The sequence below is a fragment of the Vipera berus genome (genome assembly GCF_964194415.1).
Source record: "Vipera berus genome assembly, chromosome: 2".
NCBI classification, from domain to species: Eukaryota; Metazoa; Chordata; class Lepidosauria; order Squamata; family Viperidae; genus Vipera; species Vipera berus.
In genome coordinates, this window is record NC_138203.1 from 122,033,471 (window position 1) to 122,053,878 (window position 20,408).

Sequence of the window (20,408 nt, forward strand, 5' to 3'; positions counted from 1 at the left end):
AGTATGTTGCTAGAGCTGGATTTTTCTGGATGGAGGAAATTAGGTATTTCTTTATGTTATTAAAACTTAGTGAAGGCCTCATTAGTTAGCATCATTTATATGCTGCCTCAGTCATAAATTCTTGGTGACCTACATCTAAAATTCATACTAATCTCACAAATTCTAAAAACATAACAATAAAACTAAAAACAAAAGCTAGAGAGAAGACGAGGCCCTTGGGTTGGCAACCTCTTCTTCAAAAGTTCTGTCAGTGTTTCTCAACCTTGGCAAATTGAAGATTTGTGGACTTTAACTCCCAGAATTCCATGTGCTGCTGTATGGGAAAACATGTTTTTTTTAAAAAAAATCTTAAAAGATTATAGTTACCCATCTTGGTTTCAAGGGTAAGATGTTTTGTTGGGCTTGAGCTGAGATAGAAATTCATTTTTGGAACTCAGGACCCCTTGCTTTTTGTGGTCTGGCAATCTTCAGCACACGCTCCCAATTTGCCTGCATATGATAGGCTCTTGTAAGTGTAGTATTGTGTCATGTAGTAGAAGAGACATCAAACTCTCCATTTCTCACACTCACAGTGGCAGAAAAATTTCAGTACAGCAGTGCAGGCAAAAAGGACTCAAGTCATGTCTTTGGGACTTCAAGTTTCCCATCCACTGTACTGAAGGATAATTTATTTTCTCTTCATAACAACAATGATTTCATTCTATCAGGAGCTCTGTTGCATCTTTGGTTGCAATACTAAGGTTACAGACAGACATAAGTTAAGGATTATGCGATGAATGCTTTGTTAATGGCAGGTAGATCATTTGTTATGATGGGCTTGTTCTTGCAAACTGGAGCATGCCTTGTCTACTACAGCTTTCTTCCCACATTTATAACCCTCTCCTTCCCATTTACATTCCTTGTGCCCTTCACTCTCCATTTCTCTTTGCCTCCTTACATAGTACCTAGCATCCCTGAATCATTTCAGTTGGACTATCTCTCGGACACAGCCGTGTTGCTAGAGTGGATGCCTCCAAAATTCCCTAATGGGAGATTACTGAGATACGTGTTGGGATACCAACAAGGTGAGTCTGTAGAAGTTCTGGGTTTGGGGGGGGGGGCTGTAGCACAGCATCCTGGGAACCTGAGAGGAAAACCCTCACATATTTTGTATTTAGGTATGTTGCTTTTGATGCTGCTGTTCTTGTCACAACTTTCTTTGAGGGGTTATTACCATTACATAATCAGAACTGTAAAGTCAAAGGACCTTTGAAGGTGATCAAGGTTCAGCAATAAAGGATGCAGTTAGAGAACCTCTGTGAGATGAGTATCTGGCATGTACTTAAAAATCCCCAACAAAGAAGAACAAGTGCTTCTCAGATCAAACACTTCCCTGATGTTTTGCTGAAATCTGCTTTCCCACAGGTTCCACCTGATGTTGTAATCCTACCTTCTGCTGTAATGCAGAATAATTCAGCCCTCAGTCTTTCAGTTACTTCAAGAATCCTAACATTTCCCCCCCCAGTCTTGTTTTCTATAAGCTTAATTTACCACTTCTTTCAATATTTTTTCAAGGCAGAGACTGGTTTCCAGGCTCCTCACCATGCTGGCTTCCATGTACCAATGTCTTAGTAAAATATGTGGCACCAGAATGGGTCATAACTTTTTGAAAGTAAAATGATTACATCCAGGCACCATGTTTCTATTAAAACTTATGGTCAGATTACTGTTATTAGCCACTGTATCATAGTCTTGGTCACCTGTTAGCCTTGTCTGCAGGGTATTTCATCAATAATATATCCCCCCCCAAAAAGTCTCAACATATGTACAAATGCAAGCTGGAAATCCTTCAAGAAAGGAAATTCCCAACACTAATCCTCCAAAGCCGTTTACACATTGCATGTTATTAAAAAAAATTGGTTACCTACGCATTTTTGCCTTATGTTTTCTTTGGATGTTTGCAGGTGGGGGATCTGTTTTGATTGAAGATTTTCATCTGCTCTTTTTTTCAAAAACTTGGGGCATTTCAATTGATAATGCAATGATGCATTTTCTTTTTTGTACAGGATTCAAAGTGCCCATTTTCTAGAAGGGCAGAATTGGAGAGTGACACTTTGAAGGCCTCTGTATTATTTTGGTGGGGTTTTATGCTCTCCTCCGCCTACTGTGGACTTTTTGTGGGTATACTTTCACTTTCTCTAGGGTAGCCAGGTGAAAAAGAAGACAGCTGTGCAAGAGGAAGACCATTGCTAAGGCACAGGGGCTCTTTTGGCATCTGACAATCTAGGGTCAGTGGCAGGGAACCTTTCCTCAATGAGAGCTGCAATTCCTCTTCCTGGTCAACTGGTGGACTGCAGAATGCCTTCTGGTGTTACTGGAAAGAGAAGAGCTGAAATATTTTGCTCCATTTTTCCCAAAAAGTGGGGCTTGGAGAGGGACTTTAATGATAGGATTGAATGTTTTCATCGTGGAAGCTTTGTGTTTCCCTTCCTACCATAAAAACTACTGTAGCCCTTCATATTGAATGAAAATTATACCGCTAATGGTCGTGTACAATCTTGGGAATCCTTGAGTCATGGATGTAGTGTTAGGAGGCACACCTGGGCCATGGATTGTCATCTCTGTTTTAGATGTCACCAGTCATGGGATTGTTGGTTGTAGACAGATCATATGCTGTTTCCAGCTGTATCCTCTGCTAGTTCACTCAGCAATGTGTTTCACTGAATTCAATGAATCTAATTCCTAATTAATTAGGCATAAAACTATGTTTATGCCCCAGTGAATTTACTTCCAAATAAAATCAGGCAGAAATCCTGAAGTACAGCCTGAGGCTGCTTGTTCTACCTGCTTAACTGAGAGAAAACTCTCCTGATCTGAATCTTCTTTGCCATGAAGTTCTACCTCGTTCACTGTTTTTCTTGCAGTTGAAAAGCCATAGACACAATCCAAATAAAAGTTCCTTTTTGAAAGCAAAGACATGTTTTACAAAACAATGTGTGCTCCAGCATCATAACTACTTCTAGAAGGGACAATTTAGAGTAGAAGAGGAAGAGGAGAAGAAATGTTTATAATAATAAACATTTATACATAATTTGTACATCTTTCTTCCATTCCTTTGGTTTCAGTGGTAGATAATCATGTTTCTGATGAATCTGAAGGGACTTAAAGAGACTCAAGATGGGAGACATATTAAAAATGGAATCTGATTTCTAGCATAGGTGGCAAGAATCACTAGCTAACATTCATTGATTCTTGTCACAATATGCTAGAAATTAAATTCCATTTTTAATATCTCTGCCCTCTTCCCTCCCTTAATGCATGGTTCCTTCTTATCTGTTTTGTGCTTGTTGAGCATTGCCAACTCAACAACAGGATTTGCATTTTCTGGCATTATACCCACCTTCTCCAAGCTGACAAGTTTCTGCAAAATGAAACCCATCACATATGGACAGCAGGTTGGATGACAATGGCATTATTTTCTGATAATTAACCTGTTACTCTTCTGCCATCTTGTGCCTAGCCAATCAGACAGAGATGGACATTGGCAACATCCATATCCCAGCCACCCAGTTAAGCCTCAATCTCAGTGACCTTGATCCCCACACTCCCTATAAATTCTCCTTGTGGGCAGAAACCAAAGAGGGTCGAGGAGAAGTATCCTTACTTGAGGAATATACAATGCATGAGTCAGGTATGTGAAGCCTTAAAAATATTTCCTGCTAATCTTAGAGAAGATATTTCCTACAACATTCACCTAGAAACCATGGTTAGTGTGCTGAGTTTAAATACACTTTATTATTATTATTATTTACTGTTTGGTTTGCTCCCTGCCTTTTGTTCTGAAGCTCATGTTGAAAACATAGTGCTCCCTGTTTCAATTTTCACCTACAATAACTCTGTGAAGTAAGCTGGGATGAGAGACTGTGACTGACCTGAAGTCACCTCCAGAACATCCATGGCTGTATGACCTTTAGTCACACTTACAACCATCACACTATTCCAGCAGTCATGTGATTACAATTTTGGGCACTTGGCAGCCAGCTCACCTTTACAGCCAGCTGCGGCATCCTGCGGCTTTGTAATTGTGACCTGTGGCCCATTGGGGAAGCTGGATTTGCTTAATGACTGCATGGTTCATTTAACAATCATGGTGATTCATTACCAACCATGTTAAGAATGGTCATAAAGTTGAGTCCAGTCATGTAATGATTCGCTTTATGACTGCCCTGTTGATGGAGATTCTGGCCCCAATTGTGTTCATAAGTTAAGGACTCCCTGTAGACCCTAACTGGTCCATGATATTTCCATAGAGTACATCTCTACTCAGATTATTCACACGCTTAGCCTGTGCCTTTCTTGCCACAATTCATTTGATTTTGCGCTACTTTCAGCTGTAAAAATGACTGCTGAGTGTGTTCTGCCTACTTTGTTATACAGAGGCGAGAGTTGGTATTCAAAAGAAGCAAGAAAGTAAATTGAATACAATAGAATTAGCTACTTAGTGTGTGGTCAAATAAGAAGAGATAGGGCCAAGAATGAATGAGTGGTGAATGAATGTGGAAGGATTTCAAAATAAAATGGCAGTACAGACTTTCAGGTGGTTTGGTCATGTAGAGGGAGGGAGTGTTGAATTGTACAACAACATTTGGAAGAGTGAAGTGGTGAAGAAGAAGACCAAGAAAATCATGACTGTATGGAGTTGTTGAGATGTTGAAAAAGAGAAAAGGCCACACATAAAGAATAGGCAATGTATGAAGCAGTGTATGGACACTGTAGAAGGAAGGATTGGTTTACCTTGATATAAAAATATGGAGAAATATGTTGAATGGTTTTGATGTTGTAGGTATGTTTCCTGATATTTTTCTTTATCTCACCTTCTAATTTCTTTATTTTACTTTTACTTATTCCTTTACTGTGCTATACATAATGCTGCTCACCCAGAAGGGAATAACATGATAACTCGACGATACCGAGGTATCAGATGTCACAGTGGATGGTCCACATGTGTAAAGCAACTTGAAAACAAGAAACTATAGCAGCCGGGTATCAGGTTGTGTTGGCAACATAATTGGAACTTATGGAGAGAGTAACCATTAGACACACACAATGTAAAAACCCTGATTTTTTTTTAGCTAAAAAAATTAATATTCAGAGGGACTCTTTTGTGCAGTTGCAGCTGCACTACAGGAGCTCCTTCAGGGTGGGGAAGTCCTTTTTTTGATCTCAGCTTCTTTACTTTTTCCCCCTTTACTTTTAAAAAGCTCCTTTCTAGGGATTTTTCCTCCCCAGATGCCCGATTTTGTCTGGCCTGAGAAACTAAGCAGAGGCAGGCATGAATGAGAAACTGCGACAGAACCTGATAGGCCATGGACTGCATTGGCCAACTAGTTTTATATTGCTGCCACAGAAATTAGATTAGTATGTCCCAATTCCCACACTGGAAATATAGTTAACCTGGCAGTTTTTCTGAGGTCTTAATGACCTTGCTGTTTGCTCTGAAGCCTACAGTGGTGGGACTTGTAGATTCTCCAGTGAAGACATAGTGATATTAATACTTTTCTCTCTCATTTTCTCCCTGCCTCTATGCCCAGTGAACTTGTCTTTTGTAAACATCAGTTTGGGCGAGACAGGAGAAAACTTCACCACCATCATCTGGATCCCACGTCAGAACCAGCGAGATGTGGAGTTTGCAGTCCGTCTTATGAGCAAAACAGGTAAGAGGAGGGATGTGGATATCCTCTTTCTTGTATAGTCTTCATGTTCCTACCTCAGCCATGGGTAAGCATCTTTTAGGATGAAAAGCTCTGTAGAGCACTCATTATTGTCTTAGGAGCTATATTTGTTCATATATACATGCTCCCTACAAAATCCTCTTTCACTAACATCTCATACCATATACTTTCTACTACTCTCTTCCTACACCCATTTTGCCTTGCATACACTGTTGCTTCATGTATAAGCGTGCGCGCGTGCGCGCACGAACACACACACACACACACACACACACACAGACTTTTCATTCTATTCAGGTCTTCAAATGTGTGAGCTTTCCAAATCTTCCATTCAATTCCAACGTTGAATGCTGGACTAAATGGATCTACTGTATGACCTGATCCATCAGGTCTCTTCTTACTGTTCTTTTCTTCCCTCTTTCCAATCATCTGGGAGGGATGAGGAATTCTCTCTGCCTGGCCATCAGATTTATTGAAATTGCTAATTTTATACGTTGGGAAATCAGTGATGTGCAAGTGGTTGCCAGCTGGAAGGGGACAAGTTTCTTCCTTTTGAAGGCCTCTTTTTGTAAATTCCTAGTTTCCTTATGAGGAAATAAGTGATTTTCAATCAGTAGGAGTCCATCAGCTACCGGTCGGTGAAAAATAATGAAGAATGGGGTATTAATCCATGACAACAATAAATTACACCTGTCTGGATTCCCACTAGAGTACAATCAAAGGCAACACGTTCTTTTGGTTCAGCAGAGTGGGGAACTCAGCCACAATCTTTCTGTCTCTCCCTCTATTTCAAACAGACATAGGACAGTGGCATGATGTAGGAAAGGCCAGATCAGGCCAAGGCTCATACAGCATTCCAGATTTGCAGCCAGGCAAGCAGTATCGTGTTCAACTGGTGAAAGTACACCGAACTGGGGATGTTCAAATCATTTGGGAGTCGGATGTGGAGACCAGTGGTGTGGGTAAGTTATATTGGAGAACCAGGAATCATCCAAAACATAATTATTAATTATTTACTAATTATTAATCTAGAAACGCTCAAAATTCATCTGTTTTTTTAAAATTACTTGTTTGTTGTTTCCTTAATTAACTTATTTGGCCAGAATAGGATGAAAAGTTGGAGGATAGTTAACTCTAGTCAGGGCATGAGTTCATTTATATTGGAATAACAATTTTATCCACAGTTTAATGTGGATCTAGATTACAAACTCCGTCCTTCGTATGATTCTTTCTACTTCCCCAGTTTTATTAATGGCCACATTCCTCTAAGCGCTATTTTTTCCCCTCTTTGCACTTTGTAGACAGAAACACATCTGATCTCTTACACAATTAGCTAAGCGGTTCTTCATTGGAATCACTGATTTGTGCCCCCCCCCGCTTTTTTATTTCCTTTTGGAACATTACATGCAAAAAGTTCAAGTGTTGGCAGAAGCACTTATTTTGTCCTCCCTCAGATTTTGCCTATCACAAATACAATAAGGCAGGTCCGGTTTTAGGGCAAGGCAAAAGTAAGGGTGTTGTTGCCAATCTCCTTCTGAATAATTCTTAAAATGCAATCTTTGCATTAGCAGCAGGTGGCACCATCAGTCAAAGTGGCCTAGGGGTGCCCTATGCCCTTCCTCTGTCAATGCCCTAACCCAGGGGTAGGCAACCTCGGCTCTTTTATGACTCAAGGACTTCAACTCCCAGAATTCCTGAGTCAGCATAGCTGACTCAGGAATTCTGGGAGTTGAAGTCCTTGAGTCATAAAAGAGCCGAGGTTGCCTACCCCTGCCCTAACCTAAAGCATAACTCTTATGCATTCTATTCCCTTTTGGACCACCATCTGCAATTTGCATATGCTTTCTCAATATTTCTATTTTTTTCCTTCAAAAATGTATTAAGATGAAAAAGATTGGAAAGAAGCCCAATACCTTTTGATTTGTATCTTTAGTAGCTTTCATTTGGGGGGGGGCTGTTAATGTACTCTTTATGCTTCTATTATTAGGAAAGTTCATAGCTGTATTTACCTGGCTCAGAGAATAATACCTCTTCTTTGAAAAGTGAAATTGGATTTTAAAAAATCCTAGTTACTTCATTATTGTATTTATTTAAGGAAATCTTAAGACAACATTTCCACTTTAAATGTAAATTATTTGTGAAAGGTTCTAGGTTTTTTTTTATTCCATTCATTGCTAGTATTTTTCAACCTATCAGGTTGGTTTTTTTTTTGCAAATATATATATTTGTAATTGCCTTATGTCAGTGCTAAAGATTGCCTCCTTCCTGATGTCTCAGGCATTTTAATACATTTTGTAATTTATTATTTATAGTTGTTTTATTCGATGTGTCATTTTAAAGAAAAGAAAACCAGCATTTTGGAAGAAAAAAAAACATCTTCCATTTTCTTACTGTTGGGAAGCGAGAAGTTGAAAGAGACCCTTGAAATGCATTAGGCTTTGGAAAAGATGAAGAAAGCAGGGAGTTAGTGACTATCTTGCAACATTTTAAATGTCATAGCAACAAAGACAAGAAAGCCACTTCTTTCCTTTTATGTCATAGAATAGAGCTGGTAAATGAATTTTAGGAAGACCTGAGTATGACAAGAATAGAGCATAATAGGCTTGTTGTGGCTTAAACCATGGTGTTTTGTTGTTGTTTGTGAAGGGGAGAAATATTCAGAAAGGGTCCATTTCTTATTGGCATTTCCCTTGCTTACTCTATGATCCAAGCTATGGGAAGGGGACAAACTGGTAGATTTTTCTTGCAGGCTGTTTAACTACTTTTTAGATACTAGATAAAAATTATTTTATGCTCTTGAGTTGCTTAGTTGCTTTTGAGCTGCTACGTCGAGTAGTTGCTCTTGGAGTCTAACGCATTTCCATGGGTTTTCATGGCATACATTTCAGGGTGGGGAGTAGGTGATTGTATTTTGATTTTTTTGTAAGCCACTTGGTCACCATGTACATAAGTGATGAGATATACATTTATAAAATAAATACCATGTTTTCCCCAAAATAAGTCCCAACCAGAAAACAAGCCCTAGCATGATTTTTCAGGATACTCGTAATATACAACCCACCCCCAAAATAAGCCCCAGTTAAGATCATCAGCCAGATGAATGTATTTAGTACCATATTTCTCCAAAAATAAGATTTAACCAGAAAATAAGCCCTAATGCACCTTTTGGAGCAAAAATTAATATAAGGGTCTTATTTTGGGGAAAACATGGGTAGGTAAGTAAATGGACAGTTTTTCCCCCCAAAACTTTACCCTGCTTAACCTTTCCTGTTAGTTTGGCTTAGTTTCTATTCTGTGCTGTTTTGTTTTAATTTACTTTAAAGTCTTATAATTGTACACCACCTAGGAAATTAGCAATAAGCGGATTGAGCTTTTTTACAGGACTTTTTAGCGCCACTAAATGAGATTGCATTTGATAATTTTTGGATTGCTTTTCTAACTGCAGAGTCCCTCCATATGTGGCATTGGTGCTGTTCTGGCACTGGCACCATGTCTTGATGTTTCCAAAAAAACACAAAACCCCAACCCAAAATAAATAAACAACAAAAACACTCTGCAGCCCAGTCAGTTTTCTACCAGCTTGGCTGGGCACAACAGACATTGCTCTGCGTTTGATCTGTGAAACTCAGTGCCTGGTGGATAAGCTGCCTTCCTGTGTGGGGAAAGTGTTTCTCCTTTTCCTCCTCCTCCTTCTTCCTGAATTCATCTCTAATACTAGATATCCCCCAAGCAAACCTATCTGCAGAGTGACCTGCTAATTATCTAGAGGAACTTAGACAATTTCACAGGATTAGTACTTCAGAAAAGTGTCTGCTAGCAAGACTACTCTTATCATGACATTACCATAGGTTTCAATAGGCATTCATATACACATAGTATGGTCTCTTTATAGGCAGGCAACCTTTAACTCATTGCTCATATTTTGGGGGAAATAGTTGCTGGGTGAAAGGAGTAGTGATTCAGTTTTTTCCTTTTGTAGAGAACAGGAAGTTTATTGTTGTGTAAACTTCAGAAGGTGTCATAATTTACAGGCCATCCAGGCACTAGCTAGATTAGGGTAACCAGAACGGTCAATACTGTATCGACCCTGAAAGGTCAATGGGACTATCCAAGAAGCTGTTGTTATTATTATTGTTATGTATATAAATGGGTGACCATGATAGCAGCAGTGGCCACTGATACCACCAGGTGGCGCTGTACTGCAACAGGATTGGTTGGCCCACGGATGGCGAGATATTCAGATAAAGGGATTGGTTTTGGGTATACCTGGCCAGGTATATAAGGGGTCAGTCAGCCCTATTATTCAGTTCAGTCTTGCTACAAATAAAGAGCTGACATGCTACACTCATCTGCCTGGCGTCTTCCATGCAGTCCATGCGGTCCAGAACCCACTACACAATAGTGGCGATGAGGGTGGGATGCTGCTTCATTCAGAGCTGAAATCACTAGCTGATGCACTAGCTGAGGTCACTAGGGACCGAGGAAAAAGATACCTCTCCCTAAATCCATTCTAACGAAGCAGTATCCACCGGATCGGACACAGCATGGCAAAACTTGGCCAGATCCATGAATTCGACGTCAGCCAGCCCGAGCGCTGGGAGTCGCATCTGGGACAGGTTGAAGGGTACCTACTGGTTAACCGGATCACGGAAGACCGGTTTAAAGCAGCAGCCTTGTTGTGCCTCAGTGGGCCGGACGTATACGATGTGGCTGTCGCGTTGTGTTCACCGGCGCACATCACAGCTGTTTCGTACAAGAACCTCATGGACAAACTAAGTGGGCATTTTATGCCAAAGAGGTCTGAAATGTTCTGGCGGTTCCATTTCACCCAGCGGATGCAGTTACCAGGCGAAGCGATGGCTAAATACATTGTGGCCGTGAGACAAGCCAACCGTCTTTGAAAGTTTCCCAATCTTGAGGACAGAATACGTGACCAGATCGTGTTAGGACTAAGGGACAACCGGCTGCGTCAAAAAATACTCGCAAAACCGTCCATGAGTCTGCAAGAGCTCCTGGACGAGGTAATGGCCCACGAGGCATCCAGCGGCTCAGACCAGCCCACACACCGACCCAGCAGCAGCTCAGGAGGTACAGTCCACCAGGAGAGTGCTGCATACGGCAGAAGCGGGGAAGCAGTCGAAGAGGAAGAAATTGATGCCGTACTTCAAAGGCTAGGGAAACACCTAACGCGGCGCGATAATGATGGAAGCCAGCGGAAGACCACAAAGACCAACAAATGCATGGTTGCAGCTGCAGCAGCTGCAGAGAAAACACCCAAAAATGTGCCAGCTGCGGAGGGAATCACCTGAGAGTGACCTGCAAGTTCCGAACCACAAAGTGTCGTTCCTGCGGCAAGACGGGACACATCCAAGCCGTCTGCCTGAATCGCAACCGGGACAGCCTGCATGAACTTCAGTCTTTGGATGCGGCGCTAAAAGGTACTGAGCCCCCCCAGCGCACACCTCCTAATTGTTGTGAGAGCAGGAAGACCGTGTCTCACATGGAAATCCACCGTTTGCTCACCCCAAAAATTAAACTAGAGGTCCATCTGCAAGGTGTACCTTGCAAGATGGAGCTCGATTCCAGTTCCGCAGTCTCAATAATTTCTTATGAGGCTTTTAAAGTGATTTGTGGCTGGAGCAAGTGGTGGGTTCCATTGAAACCCACCAGCATACAGTTGTCCGATTTCCAGCACGCCCCTATTAAAATCAAGGGGGAGGCCACCATGCTAGTGGAGTTTAAGGAATTCAAGGGTCCTTTGGACGTACTGGTAACTGAGGGACAGAGGACTAGTTTAGTGGGGCAGAATTGGTTTGAGGCTTTGGGCATTGGGATCTCAGGGATCCATAATACCCAGCCAAAAAGCCTCGAATCTGTCTGCAAAACGTTTGCAGACATATTCGATGGCAAACTCGGCAAATACACAGGCCCCCCTATTAAATTTAAGCTAAACCCCCAATGTATTGCCAGTATGAATTAAGCCCTGTAGAGTCCCATTCGCGCTCAAGCATAAGATTGAAAGCGAATTGGATAAGTTAGTTAAACAAGGGGTGTTAGAGCCCGTGGAGGGGGGAGATTGGGAGACCCCCATAGTTACCCTACTAAAGGCTAACGGGGAAGTTAGAATTTGTGCAGATTATAAGGCCACGGTGAACCGGGCCTTAAATCCGCATGCTTACCCGGTCCTGACGATCCAGCACATCCTCTCTGCAGTCCAGGGCAGCGCCATCTTTGCCAAGTTAGATCTTGCGCAAGCGTATCAGCAGCTCCCGGTTACCAAGGAGACGGCTGACGCTCAGACAATTGTAACACACAGAGGAGCTTTCAGAGTTAACCATTTGCTTTGGTGTCTGTAGCTCCTGGAATTTTTCAAGAGGTGATGGAAAAGACTCTGAAGGGCATACCTGGAGTATGCCCTTACTTTGATGATGTCCTGATTGCTGGGGAGTCTGAGGAGATCTTGGCTGACAGGCTGCAGGCTGTTTTAAACAGATTCCGCTCTACAAGGCTCAAACTAAAAAAAGGAAAAGTGCAGCATTGGAGTGGCATCCACTGAATTCTTAGGGTTCAGAATTGATGCCAAAGGAATTCACCCAACTGATACTAAGGTAAGAGCAATTAAAATGGCTCCTACCCCTAAAAACAAGGCTGAATTGCAAGCTTTTCTGGGATTACTTAATTTTTATCATGCTTTCTTGCCCCACAAAGCAGCAATTGCTGAGCCTTTACACAGATTGTTAGACAAGAAAACCCCATGGAATTGGACCATGGTCCATGAACACAGTTTCAAAAATTTAAAACAACTTTTGTCCAGTAATTCAACTGTCACACATTTTATAGAAAATAAGCCCATCTGCATCGCATGTGATGCATCCCCTTATGGCGCGGGCGCTGTTCTGAGTCACATAGAGGAAAATGGGGAGCAGAGGCCTATTGCTTATTACTCCCAAACACTGTCCAGGGCAGAAAGAAATTACGCTCAAATTGATAAGGAGGCCCTGGCAATAGTATCGGGAGTCAAGAAATTTCATGACTACCTGTATGGCAGGGAATTCACTATTTTCACGGATCACAAACCTCTGTTGGGGTTGTTCACGACAGATAAACAAACACCACAAATCCTATCCCCGAGGATGCTAAGGTGGTCCATATTTCTATCTGCGTACACATGCAAACTGGTCCACAAACCAGGAAAGGACATGGGCCATGCAGATGCATTAAGTAGGTTGCCTTTAAACATGACCAAGCCTGATCCTGCTCCGGCCGAACAAATACTGGCTATCCAAGATCTACCAGAGTGCCCTCTCCAGGCTAAGGACATTGCTGCCGGTACCACAGCAGACAGGGTCCTGAGCAGGGTCTTAACATGGGTAGTCTCAGGGTGGCAAGAGAAGAGTCCAGGCCCGGAGTTCCAGGCATACTTCACGAGGAGACATGAATTGTCTTCTCATAAGGGGTGCCTATTGTGGGGTAGCAGGGTCATTATTCCAGAGAAATTGAGGAAGAGGGTTTTGCAGTTGCTACATGAAGGACATCCAGGCATAGTCAGGATGAAGGCATTAGCACAAAGTTACGTGTGGTGGCCTGGCCTGGATAAAGTTATAGAGGAACAAGTAGCAGGGTGCTACATTTGCCAAAGGTCCAGGCCAGAGCAACCGCACGTCCCTGTACACAAGTGGGAAGTAACACACACTCCCTGGTCCAGGGTACACATCGATTATGCTGGACCATTTCATGGACAACTGTTTTTGGTGGTGGTAGATAGCTACTCCAAATGGCTAGAGGTAGTCCCGGTTACGAGTATGACCACAGCAAAGACTGTCCAGGTGCTCAGGGGACTATTTGCCACGCATGGCCTGCCTGATGTGTTAGTCTCCGATAACGGCCCACAATTCACATTTGCTGATTTCCAGGCTTTTACCAGGGCCAACTTGATTAGGCACGTCACATCCGCACCTTTCCACCCGTCGTCCAATGAACAAGCAGAACACATGGTAAGAATGACTAAGGACGCGTTGAGACTCATCATCAGTCAAGACTGGCACCAAAGGTTGGCTCAATTCCTTCTGGCACAACACACCACACCAAGCACAACCACTGGCAAGAGTCCTGCAGAACTACGTTGGGGAAGACGGCTTATCACTAAGTTTGACAGACTCCACCCCGACAGAGTGGCCGCAGAGACAGAACAACCAAAACCCACCAGGGAAATAAACATTGGTGAAATGGTTTGGGCTAGGAACTATGGGCCGGGGCATGTGTGGATTCAGGGGGTGGTGGTTGACAAAACGGGACCTTTGTCATACATTGTAGAGGTGGAGGGAGGCCACCAGGTCAGACAACACATAGACCAATTGAGGAAGCAGGCTCCTGAAAAGTCACAAACTGACCAACCCCATCAACTGTCAACAATGGGTCCAGAAAAGGAGGAGGATCTCACAGTCATTGAACAGTTGCCAGAGAGTTGTGGCAGGGCTGAGCAACAACAGGCACAGGCCCTACATGACAATGTGCTTGTTAGGGCCCAGGGCCAGGACTCAACTAATGACTCTACTGACCAAGTCGGGGAGCAAATATGAGACGGTCATTCAGGACTCATAAGCCACCCACGTATCTAGAGGACTATGTAAGGTCATGAGGGGGGAGATTCACGAGGTGTCTCAAAAGAACCAGTACAACAGTGTATTCATTTTGTGTTGTTGTTTATTGTTTGTTCTTCTGGGGGAAGGTGTGTTATGTATATAGATGGGTGACCATGATAGCAGCAGTGGCCATTGACACCACCAGGTGGTGCTGTACTGCAACAGGATTGGTTGGCCCACGGATGGTGGGAAATTCAGATAAAGGGATTGGTTTTGGGTATACCTGGCCAGCTATATAAGGAGTCAGTCATCCCTATTGTTCAGATCAGTCTTGCTACAAATAAAAAGCTGACATGTTACACTCATCTGCCTGGCGTCTTCCATGCGGTCCATGTGGTCCAGAACCCACTACACAATAATTATGATTATTCTTTGTAGTACTATTAGTTAAGATATTATTAAATTATTTTCATATATACTAAATGTTTGGGAGTTGATGGACAATCTGAAACTTCATGAAGGGCTCAATGTGCTGAAGAGTTTGGGCGAAATGATGGTGAAAATGTTGCAATTTTCCAACTGATCAGTTGGAGGGGAAACGCTGATTGGTTCCTTATTTTCTCACTCTGCAGCATCAGCATAAGTGAAGATAATCACTCTGGATAGTCTGAAAGCTTCAAATGCTTTGGGGGATTGAGGAATGGAAGTGATGAAAATAATAGAGGTGGAAGCGCCTTATTCTATAATTATGGCAATGTGAAAGCATCCAAAGAGATGAAACGATATTTCCAAATTCTACATTCAGTGTGCGGGAGAAAGGGGAACTTAATTAGCAGTTTGGAGGAAGGGCCAACAAAGAACCTTTTTAGAACATATCTCTTCAGGGAAAAAGTGTTTAGAAAAGAACAATTCTAACTGAAAAGAGGGGTAAAGTCCTTCCAATTAATTTCCACCACAGTGGAATGTTTGACTTAGTTCTGAGTGGCTTCTCAGAAGTTCCTCTGATCCAGCAATATTTCTAGGAGTTGCTAAAGGGAAAAATCTGGTTTGACCAAGTGACCACTGAAAATCCTGCTGAGTGGATTGATGGCTACTTTTTGTGAACCATGAAAGGCAGAAATAGGGAAGCTCCTGTTCTCCAGTTCAGCTTGAAACATGAACAATTTTGAGTGGAAAGGGCTGCAAAGCATCCATAGCAACTTTTTCTCACAAGTCAGCTGTTTCTGGTTCTCTATAAAGGACAGGAGACAGTGCTGCAGGGGCTCCCCAACAGCTCTTTGTAGGCTCTCTCAGACTACTCAACTGAGCAGGCAGATAGATTTGCAAACAGGATTGTGAGCAGGAAGAAATGGCCAGGTAGTGGAGGGGATGGGAAGAGGATGGGAAGGGGATGGGCCCTGGCAGCAGAGGCTTGTGGGTTAGATGGGGAGATCCTGAACTATACTGTTTCACAGGCTGCAGGATCATATCATGTATGCTCCTGGGAAAAATTGACAAAGATGTTCTTTTTAAACCAGTGACTCAGTTAAAACAAGCTGCAAATGTTTTCTGTTTCCCCTCCCACCAAGGATTATATCAGGGAAGTAATCAATATTAGTAACATATAACCCTTCCTCCTCCCACCCAAAATGGTGGGATTTTTTTCAAGTATGAATATGAACATTGTACCCTACATATTAAGTTTAACTTATCTTTTAAAACTTCCCTTAATATTCCACTTCCATTTTAGAAATAAGCAAGTTTTTTTTCACAAGGATCAATCTGATGTAGACATCAGTGTGCAATCATCTCCCTTAAGAGATGCAGAAAGAAGATGGGGTTTTTATCCCTCAATCGGGGAAGAGGAGGAGGAGGAGGAGTCCCCAATATTCTCCCACCAGCCAGTATTATTACATAGTGGGTTCAGGAACGCAGGAAAGACGCAGGCAGATGAGTTCAGCATAGCAGCACTTTATTGGTGGGAGAACTGAGTTGGGGAATAGGGGTTACCTGTACCCTTTATATACCTGGCCAGGTACCCACCCAACCAATCAGTTTAAACCTCCGTTTCCCACCAAAAGCTGATCCCAGCCACAGCAGTTTCGGTACAGCGCCACCTGGTGGTATCGGCTATGCCGCTGCTTAAGGGTGCTTCTTTAAACCCATACATAACACCCCTTCCTCCTAAAAGAATGAACAATGATTTTGATACAGAGAACAACAAGCAACAATACTTCAAGACAGTAACAACATCTTGACAATGACATGTCGTGGTACCATGCCCTTCAGCCTCCCCTCATGACTGCACATTGTCAGCGAGATAGGCGGGTGGCCTATGAGTCCGGGATGACCGTCTTAGGGGCTCCCCCCTGTCCTGGACAGCAGAGTCAGTGGTTAAGTCCTGGCTGGGCATTTCTGGTTGACCCACCCCAGAGTTTGACCCTGTGACCGGGTTGTCGTGATGGCCCTGGCTTTGTTGTTGTCCAGGCCAGACAGGGCTCTCTGGAAACAGTTCTGGGTCCGTGAGGTCCTCCTTGGGCTCAGGTCCTGTTGTCTGTTGGTAGGGTTGGAAGTGAGGATTTGTGGCCGATGAAGGGTGGTCCTCCCGTTGGTTGTTCTGTGACCTTTCAGGAACCCGTTTCCTGACTTGGTCTATGTGTCGTCTGATCTGATGGCCCCCCTCCACCCCTACAATGTAGGATAAGGGCCTGGTTCTGTCAACCACCACCCCCGGAATCCACACATGTCCCAGAACATAGTTCCTGGCCCAAACCAAGTCACCTGTGTGTAGTTCCCTCGGGGGTTTGGGTTGCTCTGTCTCTGAAGCCACTCTGTTGGGGTGTAGCCTGTCCAGTTTGGTGATGAGGCGTCTGCCCCAACGAAGTTCAGCCGGGCTGTTCCCCATGGCTGTGCATGGTGTGGTGTGTTGTGATAATAGGAATTGTGCCAACCTGTGATGCCAGTCACCGCTGATGATGCGCCTCAATGCGTCCTTGGTCGTTCACACCATGCGCTCTGCTTGTCCATTAGTCGACGGGTGGAAGGGCACAGATGTGACATGTCTAATCAAGTTGGCTTTCATGAATGCCTGAAATTCAGCAGAGGTAAATTGAGACCCATTATCCAATACCAAAACGTCAGGGAGGCCATGCGTGGCAAAGAGCCCCCTGAGCAGTTGGATTGTTTTGGCTGTGGTCATATTAGTGACTGGCACTACCTCTAGCCACTTGGAGTGACTGTCTACCACTAGTAGGAAGAGCTGTCCTTGGAAGGGACCAGCATAATCTATGTGGACCCTGGACCAGGGTGTGTGAGTTTCCTCCCATTTGTGGACAGGTGCGTGGGGTAGCTCTGGCCTGGACCTTTGACAGGCGTAGCAACTGTGTACCTGTTCCTCTATTGCCTTGTCTAGGCCTGGCCACCACAGGTAACTCCTAGCTAACGCCTTCATCTTCACTATGCCTGGGTGCCCCTTGTGTAGGGATTTTATGACTCTGTCCCTCTGTTTCTCTGGAATGATGACCCTACTTCCCCACAACAGGCACCCCTTATGGGCAGACAATTCATGCCTCCTTGTGAAGTAAGCCTGGAATTCCGGGCATGGGCTCTTCTCTTGCCACCCCGTGACTATCCAAGATTGGACCCTGCTCAGGATTCTATCTGACGTTGTCTCAGCAGCTATGTCCCTTGCATGTATGGGGCATTTGGGTAGCTCTTGGATGGCCAATATCTGTGCAGCCGGCGCCGGATCGGGCTCTGTGTTTGCCAGGGGTAGCCTACTTAACCCATCTGCATGGCCCATTTATTTCCCTGGTTTGTGAACCAGTTTAAAGGTGTATGCTGATAAGAATATGGACCACCTGAGCACCCTTGGGGATAGGATTTGGGGGGGGGGGTTGCTTCTCTGTGGTGAACAACCCTAGTAGCAGCTTATGATCAGTGAATATTAGTTTTAGTTTAGTTTTATTGAATTTTTATACCGCCCTTCTCCCAAAGGACTCAGGGCGGTGAATTCCCTGCCATAGAGGTAGTCATGGAATTTTTTGACCCCAACCACTATTGCCAGGGCCTCCTTGTCAGTCTGGGCATAATTCCTTCCAGCCCCTGACAATGTTCTGGAGTAGTATGTGATGGGCACCTGTTCCCCGTTCCCCTCTAGATGGCTCAGTACTGCGCCCACTCCATAGGGTGAAGCATCACAAGTGATGCAGATGGGCTTTGATTCTATGAAGTGTGTGACCGTTGACTTGTTGGATAGTAAATCCTTTAAGTATTGGAAGCTTTTTTCATGGACAGTGGTCCAGCTCCATGCAGCTTTCTTGTCTAAGAGCCTGTGCAAAGGCTCAGCTATCGCTGCCTTGTGGGGAAGGAAAGCGTGGTAAAAATTTAACAGCCCAAGGAAGCCTTGTAGTTCCGCCTTGTTCTTGGGAGTGGGGGCCATTTTGATTGCCCTTACTTTGGATTCTGCAGGGTGAATCCCATTGGCATCTATTTTAAAGCCTAAAAATTCTGTGGCTGCAACCCCAATGCTGCACTTGTGTCTTTTTAATTTGAGACCTGCAGCGTGAAACCTACCTAAAACTGTCTTCAGTCTCTCTGCCAACACTTCTTCTGTGTCCCCTGCGATGAGGACATCATCAAAATAAGGGCAGACCCCTTGGATGCCCTTTAGTGTCTGCTCCATTACTTCCTGGAAGATTCCTGGAGCTACACTGACACCAAATTGCAAACGGTTCACTCTGAAGGCTCCCCTGTGCGTGACTATTGTTTGGGCATCTGCTGTCTCCCTGGTAACCAGCAGCTGCTGGTACGCCTGCACGAGATCCAGCTTTGCAAAGATGGCGCCGCCTTGGAGGGGAGAGAGAATGTGGCTGACCGTTGGGACCGGGTAAGCGTGCTGATTAAGGGCCCAATTTAACGTGCACTTATAATCGGTGCAGATTCTTACTTCCCTGTTAGACTTGAGGGGGGTGACTATAGGGGTCTCCCACTCTCCCCCTTCTACCGGCTGTAGGACCCCCTGTTCAACTAGTTTGTCTAGCTCTCTCTCTATCTTATGTTTGAGAGCAAAGGGGACTCACCGGGGTTTGATCCTAACAGGTAGGACACTGGGGTTCAGTTTAAAAGAGATGGGCCCCCCGGTGTACCTACCTAATTTGTCATCAAATACGTCTGCAAACACTTTGCAGATGGATTCGATGCTGTTTCCCTGGGTTCTGTGGATGCCTGAAATTACTATGCCTAGTGCCTCAAACCAGTCTAACCTGACTAGACTAGTCCTCCAGCCCTCGACCACGAGAATATCCAAGTGCCCTTGGAAACTCTTAAATCCCACAGAAAGGGTGGCCTCCCCCTTGATTTTTACTGGGGCATTTTGGAAATCAGTGAGGATAATATTGGAGGGCCTCAATTTGGCCCACCGCTTGCTCTGGCTGCACACAAGTTTAAAAGTCTCATACGAGATGACTGAGACTGCAGAGCCAGAGTCAAGCTCCATTTTACAGGGAATGCCCTGTAAATGGACGTCCAATTTAAGCTTGGGTTTGAGTGGCCGGTGGATCCTGGTGCAGCAGATGGCCCTCCAGCTTTCAAAAATCCTATGGTGGTGTGTTTCGGGGCCCCCGTACATTTCTGCGGTGCATCCTCTGGTTGTAGCTCGTGGAAGCCGTCTCGGGAATGGCTACGGCAGACTGCAGCGATGTGGCCTGTTTTTCTGCAGGCCCGACACGTGGCCATCCGGAACTTACAGTTTGCCCTCGCGTGGTTTCTGCTGCAGCCGGCACACTTGGGGATGGTTGCTGTCCTCCGCTGGTCCTCCTGGTTCCCGTGACGCTGCTCCAGTTGCTCCAGCCTCCGGCGAACCAGGTCAATGTTGGTTTCTTCCTCCACTTCTCCACTCCCGCCGTACGCAGTGTTTTCGCAGTGAATGGATCCTCCTGGGCTGCTGGGTCGGGGGGGCTGGACCGTGTGTACTGCACCGCCGGCTGCCTTGTGGGCCAAGATCTTGTCCTGAGCATCATGGAGGGTCAGGTTGGGCCTAGTGAACAGTCGCTGTTGTAGCCGCTTGTCGCGTAGGCCGCATATGAGCTGGTCGCACAGCCTCTCATCCAGGTTGCTGAACTCGCAGTGTGGCCTC

General features: G+C 44.4%; 1 protein-coding gene across 1 annotated transcript in view; it reads left to right on the top strand.

Annotated features, from left to right (window-relative positions):
* Positions 1-20,408, top strand: part of L1CAM (L1 cell adhesion molecule) — a gene marked incomplete at its 5' end in the record, with an annotated part of 118,254 nt that overhangs the window by 78,363 nt on the left and 19,483 nt on the right. Inside the window, 4 exons of the mRNA XM_081318930.1 lie at positions 942-1,064; positions 3,500-3,670; positions 5,571-5,693; positions 6,509-6,673. Of these exons, the coding sequence (XP_081175056.1) occupies positions 942-1,064; positions 3,500-3,670; positions 5,571-5,693; positions 6,509-6,673 (582 nt within the window). The remainder of the gene's footprint in view (positions 1-941; positions 1,065-3,499; positions 3,671-5,570; positions 5,694-6,508; positions 6,674-20,408) is intronic.